At 34.3% G+C, this 14,687-nt stretch overlaps 2 protein-coding genes across 6 annotated transcripts in view; both read right to left on the reverse strand.

The window, feature by feature from the left end:
* The window catches only part of LOC127880267 (uncharacterized), a 536,299-nt gene that overhangs the window by 295,023 nt on the left and 226,589 nt on the right, over nucleotides 1–14,687 (reverse strand). The gene's annotated exons all lie outside the window — the stretch shown is intronic.
* Nucleotides 864–12,541, reverse strand: LOC127880270 (uncharacterized). Of its 5 annotated transcripts, none has more exons than XM_052427607.1 (9): nucleotides 12,464–12,541; nucleotides 9,500–10,276; nucleotides 8,970–9,140; nucleotides 8,615–8,785; nucleotides 7,629–7,770; nucleotides 5,545–5,717; nucleotides 4,473–4,624; nucleotides 3,848–4,116; nucleotides 864–3,525 (listed from the first exon to the last, which is right to left on the reverse strand). In XM_052427607.1, the coding sequence occupies exons 6-9, from the start codon at nucleotides 5,698–5,700 to the stop codon at nucleotides 2,813–2,815; spliced, it is 1,290 nt and encodes a 429-aa protein (XP_052283567.1). In that variant the 5' UTR covers nucleotides 5,701–5,717; nucleotides 7,629–7,770; nucleotides 8,615–8,785; nucleotides 8,970–9,140; nucleotides 9,500–10,276; nucleotides 12,464–12,541; the 3' UTR covers nucleotides 864–2,812. The 5 variants fall into 5 exon arrangements, with proteins under 5 accessions (XP_052283567.1, XP_052283568.1, XP_052283569.1 ...); XM_052427608.1 differs by having other exon boundaries at nucleotides 12,424–12,516; XM_052427609.1 differs by lacking the exon at nucleotides 12,464–12,541 and adding an exon at nucleotides 11,442–11,884.

Raw genomic sequence — 14,687 nt, forward strand, 5'->3', positions numbered from 1 at the left:
TCCCTATGTCCGATATTGCTGATGGAAAGTTCCCATTGGTGTATTCTCACACCGAGGCGCTTTTAAGCACTGATACGGGGAAATCCTTGATACAAAATTTGGAGAATAAAAAAATAATTTCGTGCATAGCTGTAGACGAGGCACACATGATTCTGGAATGGTAATTGTTTCTATTATTTATACTGATGTTTAATACATATACACATGGCTGGTAGATTTAACACTTGAAAAATTGTCATTAAACAGGTACTAAATCCACCCCTGATCCAGGTCTCCAAGTCACCTCACCAACAAATTTTCACCTACACGATTATAGCCATTCACTAAGCAAATATGAAGATATTAACTGAGTAAGATATGTGAAATACTCCAGAGTTTGGCAGTTATTTCACCAATCTTGATCTTAAATTTGATCCTCAAACTGATCCTGGATCATGTACTAATTCCAATTTGAAAGACTGCATGACTACTGAAATGCTTGGAAAACTTTCATGTGTATTCCGTTTTATATTCTGAACAATTAACCCTTTGCATGCTGGGAAATTTGTCGTCTGCTAAAATGTTGTCTGCTAAATTTCTAAAATTAGCATTTTCTTCGATTTGTTTTTCAAAGAATGCTATCAGAATAGCAAACAGTTTGGATCCTGATGAGACGCCACGTTTTGAGGCGTCAAACTGTTTGCAAAGGCCTTCAAATTCCGGTTCCAGCGCTCAAAGGGTTAAGGAAGAACAATCTTTAATGAAGTATGACTGAGTTACGATAATACTTGATCCCGATATAACTTTTGGCACTTGATCCTTTGTGAACATGGGGCCAGATGATCACTTCAGGATGCATTTTTTTTTTAAACAACGCACACAACTGAATAATATGTGTTTATTAATACATAAAATACATATATAAGTCCAAAAGAGGTATAATGATAAACACAATAATGACATCAATAATGCTTGACTGTTTTAAAATGGTTTATGATTATGACAATGATGGTCAGCTGACGACAATCATTTGAGACACTGCATACAGTTTTCTGCTCAACAACTCTGAATTGACACTTGTAAGAACTGCACAGCAATTTTTAAAATAAGTTAAAACAGGGTCATTATCCATATTTTTTTCACTGAAAATGTTTCATACTTAAAAGAGCAAAACCATGGGATAGTATTATGGACCTATGTCTCTGGCTCATCTAACCTGACAGATAATTGATTTCCAATCCTGTGCATTTTATGTCATGTTTTTCTTTCACAAATAAAAAACATTCAATAATACAAGTTGACATGAGGTGAGGTAGCAACAATTGTAAGATTGAATGACAAAAGTCTAAGTAACACATATTGAATTTCACTTAAATAATTCAAATAAGACAGGAAATTTTACTAATAACACTATTTGTACCTCAATTTCATCAATATCATAACAGTTTTATCATATACATGTTTTTATAATTATATACACGGAAAAGTACAACACGAATTTATTTATAATATTACGTTAAAATATAACTCACAGTTTGGCTGAGAAAATAAACATGTCACTCATGACCAGAACAACCAAGACTCACACAACTTTTGTCACCAGTGGCTATTTTAAAACATTATAATGAATAAATCATGCAAAACAAGTTAAAAGCTACACAATTTTTAATAGTTAACACAAATTGAAAAAAAATAAGGAAGTGTTTGCATATTTCATCTAAACAAGAGATGTGTTTGTCAGAAACACAATGCCCCCTATTGCGCCGCTTTGAATCCATATCTTTGACCTTGAAGGATGACCTTGACCTTTCACCACTCAAAATGTGCAGCTCCATGAGATACAAAATGTACACATGCATGCCAAATATCAAGTTGCTACATGTATCTTCAATATTGAAAAAGTTATTGCAAAACTTTAACCTTCGTTAAAGTTTTAGGTTAAAGTTTTGGGACAGAATAACAGACAGACAGACAGGCCAAAAACAATATACCCCCGATCATTCGATCCGGGGGCATAAAAATGATTGCATGAACAAGACTGACGTATGCTTCATCAATCACATATTACTATGAGTGAAGTAGACCACTCTCCATTTCACATATGTGCCCTCACAAAAAGATTTCTCCTTTTAAAATACTTAACCTGATAATACAAATGTCATACTAGTAACTATGTTTTCCAACAATTTTGGGTAAAAATATCCAGTGGAGTAAGTTCATAAGGTGACAACTATTCATAGAAAGTTTGCACTGTTTTTGCTTCTGATATTTGGGAAGAGAAAAAATGGATGTTATATAGTTAGATGAAAAGTAGAATTCTTGTCTTCTTACATAAATGTAATAACATGCATTCTTATGTGATGCCATGGTTATAGGTCCAGTAAATGCAATAAAACTTTTTTTCTGACATATTTTAGCAATCAGACTGTAAAAATTGTAAATGGTTTGACAATTGATACATATTTCTTTAAACAATTAATATCAAAATATTGTGCATCTGGTAGAAGGAATTGCTGGTTGCTAAAATCAAATTTTTGATGGTCTGTGCTCAATATTTACACATGATTTATTTTAAAGGTTACAAAACAATATTAATGTTCCATTAATATTAAGCGCCATAAACCATTTCTCAGACTTCAGGTGTGTGTTTTTATGTTGTTGTTTTTTTACACAATTTAATTTTCATGTGCACTTACGTTAAAGAAGGATACAAAACTTGAGTGCAAATAGCAAAAAAACCCACATTTTTTTCAATTTTGCAAAAATAAGTGTGGAAGATCTGACTACAAAAATCAATTTAACGAGTCCTTATTGGCATTAACAGCATCCCTTATTAGTCTTCATTGTCATCAAAAGCAAGCTTATTAACTGCTCTGGAGCTGTGCCTGATTATAAAGTCCTTTAATTTGTCTTTGTTCACAGCACCAATCACATTTGATGAAATTTTCTTGAAAGGATTCATTTGTCTACCCTTCTGATAGTTGAAAGGCCTTATTTTTCGAATTGCATCCCCTAATCTTGAAATATCTTCTGATATTGACTTTCTGGAGTGTCTATCTTTATGTGTCTTGCTTCCTTCTAGTCCATTTACCATTGCACTGATTACAGGTGCTGCTTTCGATATTCTTAGCATAGCTTTATCACTTTTTCCGGCTCCAAGTCCTCTAATTACATGTTTGACAAGACGAATATTATTCTCCTGTTCCATGTCTGCTGGTTTGTTTTTTCCCGGTCGGCCTTTTCTGTTGACCAACAATCCCAGTTTCACTCTAGCACTTTCAAAGTCTGACAACAGGCATTCAGTTTTAGTAAGGAAGTTGACACACTCAATAGCATACTTTGATTTGTAGGATGACAATCCTATAAACAGTGGAATGAATCGTTTCATAAGAATTGTAATCATGTCTATATCACCTGATTTTATTGCATCATTGAACATGATAAAATCCATTGCAACTCTGACAATCCCAAGGCTGTATGAAAACACACCATCTTCTGCTTCGTCAGTTTTACAATCTTCAGGCACTCTTATGCGGACAGCTTCACCTGAAAGCCAAACAAAATTATTTTTACAATAGAAAAGCTATCATCATAAACAAATAACTTTAAGATACAATAAGTTGTAATTTACCTCTGACTTATTAGACTGACATATGTTAAAAAAGCGAGTTTCCAATTAAAGGTTACACATACCAGGAAATAATATAATATTTTTGATAAAAAAAAACAAAGAAAGAAAAATCAAGACGAGGCATTCAGTAAATGCACATGATCTGGATTGGATGTTTATTAGTGAGTTTTGTGAAACAAAGCACAAATTAGGTCAATGTCAAATATGGGTTTGAATTAAGAATTTATATCTAATTACCATTTATGATAAGATCAATGGTTTTCCCGACATCTTTTGAAGGCACCGTAACACAGTACAAATGGCCACTGCGCCAAAGGTATATTTTAGCATCTTTTGGAGCAGAGTATGGGCAGAACAGTGTATCCACCACTTTGGTCACTTGCTCCTGTAACCACTGCTTCTTCCCTTTGGTATTAGAAGTCTTCACTTCTTCCGGAACCAGAGACCCCATGTCTGTCTTGCAATCAGCCCCCCATCTTTCACAAGCTAACTCTATCACAAGAGCTCTGAAAAGATGTAAAATAATTAACAAACAATAAAATAAAAGCTACAATGACAGGGCCTAAGACATTACTGTTAATTGTATTACTCTGAGCCATCACCAACTCTAACAACCCTGTGTTAGCCCTTATACTAAATGATGAAACCACTGCGTCAACATTTATTATGTTGAATCGCTGGTAATAGCAAATGGCAAACAACTACAGTCATGCATAACACTAAAGTGCCAATTTTCTATGTAAATCTCTTAATAGGCATTCAAAATATATTTCTATAATTTTGCTCAAGCAAGAACCAACACAGTCAACAGATTATATGATGATAATGTTAATTTATAATGACAGCATATAAGTGTACAAACCTAGTGACAGTAATGAGGAAGTCTTTGTGTGATTCATATCCATTAGCCTTAACTTGACCATTAACGTTTGTTCTATGAAGAATTGCTCTGTACTGGGCAAGTGATCCCTCTTCACGAGCTGTTTCTGGTATGTAGAAGGTTTTGATGATTTTCTGAAAATACATAACACACATTTTGTTTCATTTCAGGGGACAGCAGTTTCGACAAGACTTCATTAGAATAGGTTCTGATCTCTTGGCAAGGTTTACTAACATTCCTGTTCTCGTGTTCACTGCTACAGCTTCACCAGATGCTCAAAAGAAGATATGCGCAAGTCTTCAACTTAAAACTCCAAAGATAATAGCAATGAATCCTGATAGACCAAACATTAAATATATTAAAACTGAACGACCGTCTTCTTCAAACACACAAGACCATCTGGATGAGATCCTTACTCCTATGGCTGAACAGCTTATCAAAGAAAAACATCAATATCAACTTACTATCATGTACACGGACACACATGTAATAAGCTATGCCTATGCTTTCTTTCAGAAAAAAATGGTTGACCTTCAGTATGTGGGAGATGCCGTGCCGGAGAACAGACTTTTTGCTCAGTACCACCAAACATACACAGAAAAAATGAAACAACACATAGTCAAAGAGATATGCAAAGAAAATTCGAAGATCAGACTCATATTTGCAACTGTAGCCCTTGGAATGTGACTAAATGCACCAAATATCAGAACTGTTATTCATTACAAGCCACCAACTTCCTTCGAAAAGTACTTTCAGGAAACTGGCCGGGCCGGAAGGGATGGATTACCAAGTACGGCAGTTATGTATTATAACAATACTGACATACGAAGAAATCGACCAGGAATAGAGCGGCAAATGATACAATATTGCAAGAACAGTTCAAAATGCATGAGACTATTAATGCTGGAATGTTTTGGATATTCAAAAAGTGAAAATATTGATAACAACTTGTGTTGTAGTATTTGTGATAAGAATCTTCAAACAACAGTTGCCTAATACAAAACAAGAATTAGCCTATATGAAAAATGTCACTATAGAGATACCATTCACATACCTCTAACAAGTCTTGCTGAACATGAAATAGTTCTTCGATGACTGGAGACAACTGGTCAAACCTCTCTGTTCGACTGTGAGTACCAGATCTCAGAACGCGTGCCGAATCAAATGTTACCCGTGTCAGCTGATCACCACCCAGGGGAATACTGGCCATGTTGTTAAACTCATCACCTGAAAATAACCCAAACAAATAATTAATTGTTGCATTTTATTTGTTTCATAAAAATACTAATTTGTTTCAATGCACATTCTTGTAGTATTTTTAATTGTTTATGTTTTCTTTACCCATATACAATATATTTGGTATGCCTAAAGTTTAGGACACTGTGATTAAAGAATTTAAGTGTTATGTGCGTATTTTTCCGAATAATAGAGACACGTATAAATGGAGAAGACAATTAACTTTTTTCCTTGTTTTCCCTCTGTTATTGTATTCATAAATGAAAACTTTGAGCTTTATGTATATAAAACGAAAATGCTTAATATGGTGTTTGTGAAACAGAAAGCCAGCCAAAACATTTTCATTAGTATTAGCAATAATAAATACCATTTCTGACACAAACATTTTTGTAGAATGGGAATAGTGTATAACATAATGATGTATATTGTAACTGAACAGAGTTTCAAACAGTTTATCAAGCAACTAAACTGTAATATGTTGCAACATATAAGGGAAAGATCTAGGATCTGATATGGTACAGGGTGCTGCATAAAAGGAGCAGGGTGGAAATTTGGACCAAAAAATTTCTTTTAGTTTGCTATATCCAGGGTACTCATTAGTCAAATGCATGTGATCAAGGGTTTAAAGTACATCAGCTGCAATTTTCATTAAATATTTGGGAAAATTAAATATTTTCATAATTTTTTGTTGGCCAGAACAGAGGGGCAGGAGGGAAGAACAAAAAAGGAGCAGGTTGCAGCACCCTCCTGTTTTACTTTAGATCTTTCCCTAGACATACATTGTATATAACTAAAGCAAAGCAAAAGTAAACAGTGTGGGCGTAACACATGCTTATTACGTCATATTTTACTAGTATGCGAAGCAGGAAAGTGTAAACATCGTTGAAAATTTTAAAAATCCATGTTAAGTATCTTATTTTTCAATTGACTTTAATGAAATAAAGAAGAGACTTTTGAGCCGATACAAAAAACCCATAATAACACAAACTGAAATAGATAAAAACGGACTATGTAAATATTTCAACAAAAGCATGACACCTTGTGCACATTTTCCTTCTTTCTGGGGGAATTTGTTTTTAAATTAGGGAAAAAAATAAACCTTTGGGGTCAAATTTTCGGCCTCAAAAATATGCCCTGTAAAGAATATGGAAAAACAACAAGAACATGAACTTGGAAACTGTGGTCTAACTCGAACTAAATACCTCTCCCAGCAGATGTATATAATGACTCTATGGTTCCTAATATAGTGTCCATTATCTAAACACAATTAGGTAATGACTTTGGGTCTTTCATGAACACCTAATTAAAAAAAATCCATGTAGCTTAGTTCTTAACTATTTACTAGTATATATTAGTATATATATATATATATATATATATATATATATTCTTTAGGAAAATATCTAGGACCACTTAAGTTATACAGGGTGCTGCTTAAGTGTTAACCTTTTAGTAAACACTTATTTTTGTTATTAGTAAATTCATTTGCATAAAAAGACAAGACTGTGTATTTTGGTGATTAGTTAACATGGCAACATAATTGGTGTATTTTTAACATGTCCATTATGCTGTTGCTACTTGATTATATTATTAACAGGTATTTGATTAAAGAAAGATTCCTATTTTAAAACAGTTTTGCTTGTTGTTTGAATAATGTTTTAAGTGTGTTTTATTCTAGAAAGTGACCATTTTTCCTACCAAAAAGCTGTAGGGTTGGTCATTTTTGCAAACTACAATGTTAAGAGAATCTCAATTAACCAAAAAGTCAAAATGTGATTTTAGACCACAAGACTGATTTTCCCAGCTGCGGTCACATATAATGAAGTTAATTGTCAAAATGTACAAAATTTGAATTTAGCCAATTCCATTATTCATTTAATCATATTTATTTGTCCTACTTACAAACATTGGATGAACTTGTGATGGTCTATCAACCACTTGTCTGTATTTATGGTCCACAAGACGAGGTGTTGCCGTAGAAAACATGGACAATGGCTGTATTTCTTCTACCAGTATCCGCATGACAAGCTGAGTACATCTTTTCCTACGAATAAAGAAAATCAAAGCGCTAAAGGCACTGAATTTGTTCGGCATCGCTGTTGTATAATCTTAGACGCAACTCAGTTTTCAAAATTATGTTATAGCTTTTTATATCGCAAGTTTGAAATGACCACGACCCATTCAAATTTATAAAGAGCTTGTCTTAAAGCACTGGTCGAGATGTGTTGTTTTTTTACAAATCATTAATAAAAAGCTTTAAGCTTCATTTTAGGAAAACAGGGCTTAATGCATATGCATTAATTGTCATCCCAGTACCAGAAACTCTCTTTAAACGAAAAACACCACAATATCAGAAAGTGTCGTCCTTGATTAGCCTGTGCACATTGCACAGGCTAATCAGTGTGCACAGGCTAATCTTTTATGACATGCATTAAGCCCCGTTTTCCTTGAAAGCAGCCAATATGTACAGATTTTAATGACAAACACTAGACTGGCCAATGTTGTCTTACAAGCTGTTAAATACTTTTGAATACATACACACTTTGTAGTGTACCAGTGGAGACTATAAACAGGCAGATGCGGTGGATAGGCTAGGATCGTCTGCTTAATTTTACTGCAGTTATCCATACAGGTAGTGGTAACGGTTCCTTGCGTACTTAACGCAGACTGACTTGAAAAATTGTCTCTACATTATTTGTGAGCTAACGCTCACAAATAAAAACTGAACATTACCTTATGTAATTATCTGAATTGAAAATGTATTGCTGGATTACAAACAGAAAGGTTGCAATTCAATTAACATGGTTAACTGTTTCTTATTGTTCTTTTCTTCACTCACATGTTGTATTTGTGCTACTTTCAATCAAGTTGAAAAAATAAATGAATACCTTAATGCTTCATGTTCGTTTGAAGACAAGAAGAAGATGGTAGGGTCAGGTCCTTGGGCAGTTATCTGTTTTGGTTGTGTGCTCAGTCCCTGAAGATCTCTTGGGTCAAATCTGTCGATAAGGATCGACCAATGAGTGTAGTGAAAATCTGTTTCCACTACCAAGCCTGACCTGTGGAAAATAAATTTATATTGCTTCTGTTGAATGTACAGACTCTATCTGTTTTAATTGTTTTTTCTCATTTTTTTATCAATATTATTCTTATATATTAAATATTGTTAAAGTGCAACAAATAGTAAAACATCGATAAAATTATACAGCTTAATTAAAGTTACAAACATTTTAACTTCCTAACCTGATAAGCTTTTATGTGCCCATCAATGTTGTCAACTGTGATTTTGATGGTTTTCCCATTAGCCAAAGCAGAAACTACATAATGACCATTTATTTGTCCAAGGTCATCCAACATTGGCAGCTTGCTTTTTGTAGGTATTGACATTCCCAGAGTGTGTTAAAACTCCATGAGCTGGAAATGAAATTTGAAATCTAAAGCATTGTTTGATATTTAACAACACTTCAAGCTGCACTCCATAAACTCTAAATCAATATGTTTGACATTGGCATAGGTTGATTTGAACATAAATGATTTTTATTCAAACTAAAACTAATTTGTATTAACAAAAAAATGTATTTTGAAAGTTCTAGGGTATGACTAAATGTACATATATGTCCGTTTTAGATTGGTAAGAGAAGAAATAGAAACCTTATCTACAATGTAGACTAGTAGTTTAATATATATATATATATATTTATATAAAAAATGCTAATGCTAATTTATATCCCTGTTACATGTTCATGTTTTAAGGCCTGAATAAACATACTAACTCCATTCCCTGCATTATATCTTATACATGATGCAGCAACAGCTTTTTGAAAGGCAATCATGTGGTTGTTCCGTAAGTACATGCCAAGTGCATACATAGCTGCTATGCCATGTTTTTTCTCTGGAACTGCAAGATCCATTGGGCAAGACAGGGTTATCAGAAACTGCAACACCTTCGGACATTTCAAGTGCATTAATTTCAGGGGGCATCAGTATTTTCTTCTTATGAAAACTGTATGGATTATTAAGATCTACATTTTGATTTACGGTTGTTGAATACAAATGGTCAAGGCTTTGTGTTTTTGTTTTGCTTGGTATCCCAGAGTATGAATGATCAATGCTGTCTGATTTTGGACTAATAACTGAATCAATACATCTTGATGGAGATGGAGATGGCATCTTAAAAAGTGCCCTTGAACTTTTTCTAGATTTTACTGGTACAGTTGTGTCCTTGAACTTCTTAACTACAGGAGAAACAGAATGAATAATTAATCTCTGTGTTCTATCCTCACTCTTCTTTAGTTCTTTCATGTTCATTTGTAAATTCAACTTCATTTCTGATAGTTTGTCCAATATTTTCAAACATGTGTCACAAACCAACAGATTTTCATGTCCTACTTTCACAAGGTCTTCAATATTGCAGCCCAGACATTCAAACTGTTTTTTCAGTAGTATGGATCGCATAGCAACATTTCTTAAGTTTTTTAAATGTCCTTGAGATGAACGATTACAGGTTAGACAGGCCCTCACTGACTTTACTGGAGTTGCTATTTCCATGGCTACAAAAGACAATAACATAGTATTAACAAAATCTGAGCATTACCTTTTCACAGGCTTGTGGTCTTCAAACTGGATATTAACCACCGCATGCCACATCAAGTTTGTTAAATAAACTATATACAAATGATGTTTAAGAATACACTTAATACAGCATAGTTAAAGCAGGGCTTTTTCATGCTGATTTTATAGCCGTTATTCAGTCATATTCCCAATGGCAAAACATACCTTTTTTCCAAAATCCACTAAAAAGTTAAACATTCCCAATGGTGAATGGATAGTTTCAGTTTTCAAAGTATAGAAATAAAAAGATTTTCAGTGTAGAAAAAGGACTGGTAGGTTGAAATAACCATTTTTCTGATAGGTTTTCAGTTTCTATTTTATAACAATTAACCAAGAAATTTTACTAATAATATTTACCCAATTTAGGGTGAATTGACACTTCAATTCCCAATTTCAAGGGTATGGGTCATGTTCCCAAAGTAGGGTATACCTAAGGTAAAGGAATAAATCAACAAAGTTTAAGCAAGAAAGCTTTTGTATTTTGCTTACAGGGGGATAAATGCAGCAAAAAGTTAACTGGAACTGATTGAATTAGTTATGTTTTGAAATGTGAATATGGATATAAGAGGCTTTATAACTTTCAAATAAACTTTTTGCTGATTGATAACAAATGCCATGACAATGTTTTGAAATACTAATTATGTTATTATTATGTAAATGATTTTTAATAATTCTCTGAAGGGTGAACTTTAATTGGCTATTTTTGACAAATAACTGCATATGCTGTCTTGCCTAATCTGTTATCATACAAAATAAATTTTACCCTTTATTTTTACATCTTCTCACATTAACACTAAATCCCGAAAGAAATTATCGCGGTAAAAAAAATCAAAGTTTTTTGCCGGGTTATTCTAACCTGGTTGACTGACTGTACAATATCATACCACTTTCGGAGACTTACATGTAGTACCACATAAGAATATGTGTTCAAACCTATGAAAATGTGTAAATGCTTTAGTTTAGAATAAAGGTGTGATATACATCATTACATGTTGAGCAATATGGCAACTCATTTTGCTGTAATAAACTATTATACAATCTGAGAAAATAATTACTAGTACATGGGAAAACATCTTCAATTAGCATTAATGTGAAAATACTGACCTAAGGCCGGGGATTGAACCCACGACCTCCAGAGTGGTAGTCAGACACTTTAACCACGTCGCTAAAGATCTATCCCAACAACAAGGCTGTTGGAAGTGACCTTATTTCACTACACTCCTCCCCCTTTTTAATGTTTCAAGGCCCAGACACGCCCGCTACAGCATGTCTTGCATCCGCATGGCCCTCCCAGACACCATTGAACAGCTCAGACCCATTCCCGCATTCACAGTTCTTTTTTGCCTCGTCGCCATTAATGTGAAAATACTGGGCTCAGGCCGGGGATTGAACCCACGACCTCCAGAGTGGTAGTCAGACACTCAAGAGCTAGCCCAACAGCAAGGCTGTTGGAAGTGACCTTATTTCACTACAGCTTTACAGTAATGTGTGTGGTTCATTGTTGTAAAATACTATATAATATTACTATGACATTGACACTGACAGTTAATGTCACAGGCAGCAGTATCATAAAAAAAAATTGCCTCCCCCCCGGACCATACCCCCCCCCTCGAGCTTACCCCAGGGGTTCCAGATTGTTAAATGTACACCTATTGTGTATGGTTTAACTTTCCAACAACGAATATTGACAAAAAATAACAGTTTAAAAAAATACCCCTCTTATAGGTATTATATATACATTGTATATATAATACATATACGAGGGTTATTTTTTCATACTGTGTATTTTTGTCAATATTCGTTGTTGAAGTCAAACCATACACAATAGATGTACATTTATCAATCTGGAACCCCTGAGGTAAGCTCGAGGGGGGGGGGGGAGGTCCGGGGGTGGGGGGGGGGAGGTCCGGGGGTGGGGGGGGGGGGGGGGAGGTCCGGGGGTGGGGGGGGGGGGGAATTTATGATACTGCTGCCTGTGGTTAATGTAATATATCAAATAGCTTTTTATTGGTGATTTATCGTATTTCATCTAATTAAACTTACAGCCAAACAATGTATGCAACAATAAATAATAACTACAACTTACATGATTGTAAATGGCAATCAGTATAATCATATATTGTTACCTTGAACGTTGACAAACTGAGTTGATGTCAATCGGCAGCCATGTTGAAAAAGTAGTGCTACCCACAATTCCTTTCGCGATAGTACACAGGTCAGTAAGACCGGTGTGTACACAATTCAGTAAGACCGGTGTGTACACAATGAACGTAACACTTTATAACTTATTCGTATGCTTAATGCGTTTCAAGGATGTATTAAAACGGTCTCGGGACCGGTGAATGGTGGTCGTGGCCGAATATGCGAGCTGAACTTGCTATAACTTTGGTACATTGCATTGAACTGTATATTATAATTGTGGTTTATTCTCGCGATTCTTAAAGGGGCCTTTTCACAGATTTTGGCATTTTTTAACTTATTCTTTAAATGCTTTATATTGATAAATGTAAACATTGAATCGTAAAAGCTCCAGTAAAAAATCAAGAATAAAATTAAAAAAAGGAAAAGAACATTGCCCGGAGCAGGTTTCGAACCAGTGACCCCTGGAGTCTTGCCAGAGTCCTGAAGTAAAAACGCTTTAGCCTACTGAGCTATTCCGCCGAGTACACATACTTGACGTATTTTATACCTTATATAAGCAATCTTCTTAGTTTCACAAAATTTAACGACAAAAACAGAACTCTCCAAATTATTCAATCGTTTCGCGTTGCAACGCTTTATAATTTTTAGGTTTTAAAATCGTCAAAAGATGCATATAATGGCTATATTAGACCATGGTAAATGTTCAGTATTACTGTTTCCTCACAAATATCATAACTAAAACGAAAATGTGCGAATCTGAAACAACTTTTTTCAATTTTGTCAATTTACCAAAGCGTGAAAAGATCCCTTTAACGAATGTAATGGGCGACTGGCAATACGATGACAAATAACGACGACGTTAAATTTAACAAATACTAAAATAGCAGAGGTTAGGTGACATATAGAAAACTGCCCAGTGGGCTTTGCGACCTAGAAAATTGCGGCATGCTGGGTGAATATAGTTTCAGACATTTGTAGATTACGTTGACCTATTTTCTTCATTATTCTATCTCGTCAAGTGGATAAATAATTGACGTTTGGTCAAACTTAGCCAGTACTATTAAATGAAGAAAAATTATGCGCTGGATAGTATTTCAAAATTGTCCAATGATATATCAGAATTAGTACACCTATTTATCTAGACCATTATCTATGTCTATTTATCTAGGTAGTATATTTTGTTTGCTATTTAACTAATAAAGATGTGCAACAACAAAATTTATCGAAATTGCTTTACATGTTTTGAAAAAGGCGAGTTGTTTTTGTAGGGGATGAAGAAAATGTGACGACAAGCTAAAATTCTTTGCGTCACATTAACTCTGTCTGAAACTGAATACCACCAAATTTCATAGGTAAGATCAAGTATCAAATAAATCTCGTACTGAATGTTGTATATTTGTAGTCAAACTCAGTTTCTGTTATTCTTGCGGACAAAAACATATGAGTGACTATTGTGTTACATAAAAACGTCATGTATTTCAAATCGCAGGTGTTCTACTTATATAGCATGACATGTGGACAAGTACAGTTAAATATATATATGAGAAGTGTTCTGAGAAAACCGGGCTTAATACATGTGCGTAAAGTGTCATCTCAGATTAGCCTGTGCAGTCCGCACAGGCTAATGAGGGACGACACTTTCCGCCTAAACTTGATTTTCGATAAGAAGGGACTTACTTGAAACTAAAAATACCATAAAAGCGGAAAGTGTCGTCCCTGATTAGCCTGTGCGGACTGCACAGGCTAATCTGGGACGACATTTTACCCACATGCATTATGCCCGGTTTTCTCAGAACACGACTCATATATATAAATTTATAAAGAAATATTACCATCTTTCAGCTAATTGTGATACTTGATACAATGATGTATATTTGAACGATAATTATGTTTTTACAAGTATGTTATATGTTCTAATGCACATGTAACTTTCATGTTTGACTTGGTACCATTTAGACCGTTACACATATTTTTAATGATTTACTACTTTTTAGTATAAATGTGTGCTTAACTCATTCGGATTACAACTTCAACAAAGTAAGTTTTATCATACGAATAAAAATTGATACATTTTTGTGTAGTATTTATTATTTGTGATATAAGAACAAAAACTGGTAAGCGCTCTTAAATGCATGTTTATCGTGAGCATATTGGTATTTTGTTTTAATTTAAACACACGCTACATATTGCGCTTGATATCATTTCGAA

The sequence above is a fragment of the Dreissena polymorpha genome, chromosome 4 (assembly GCF_020536995.1).
Source record: "Dreissena polymorpha isolate Duluth1 chromosome 4, UMN_Dpol_1.0, whole genome shotgun sequence".
In the NCBI taxonomy this organism is placed as follows: Eukaryota; Metazoa; Mollusca; class Bivalvia; order Myida; family Dreissenidae; genus Dreissena; species Dreissena polymorpha.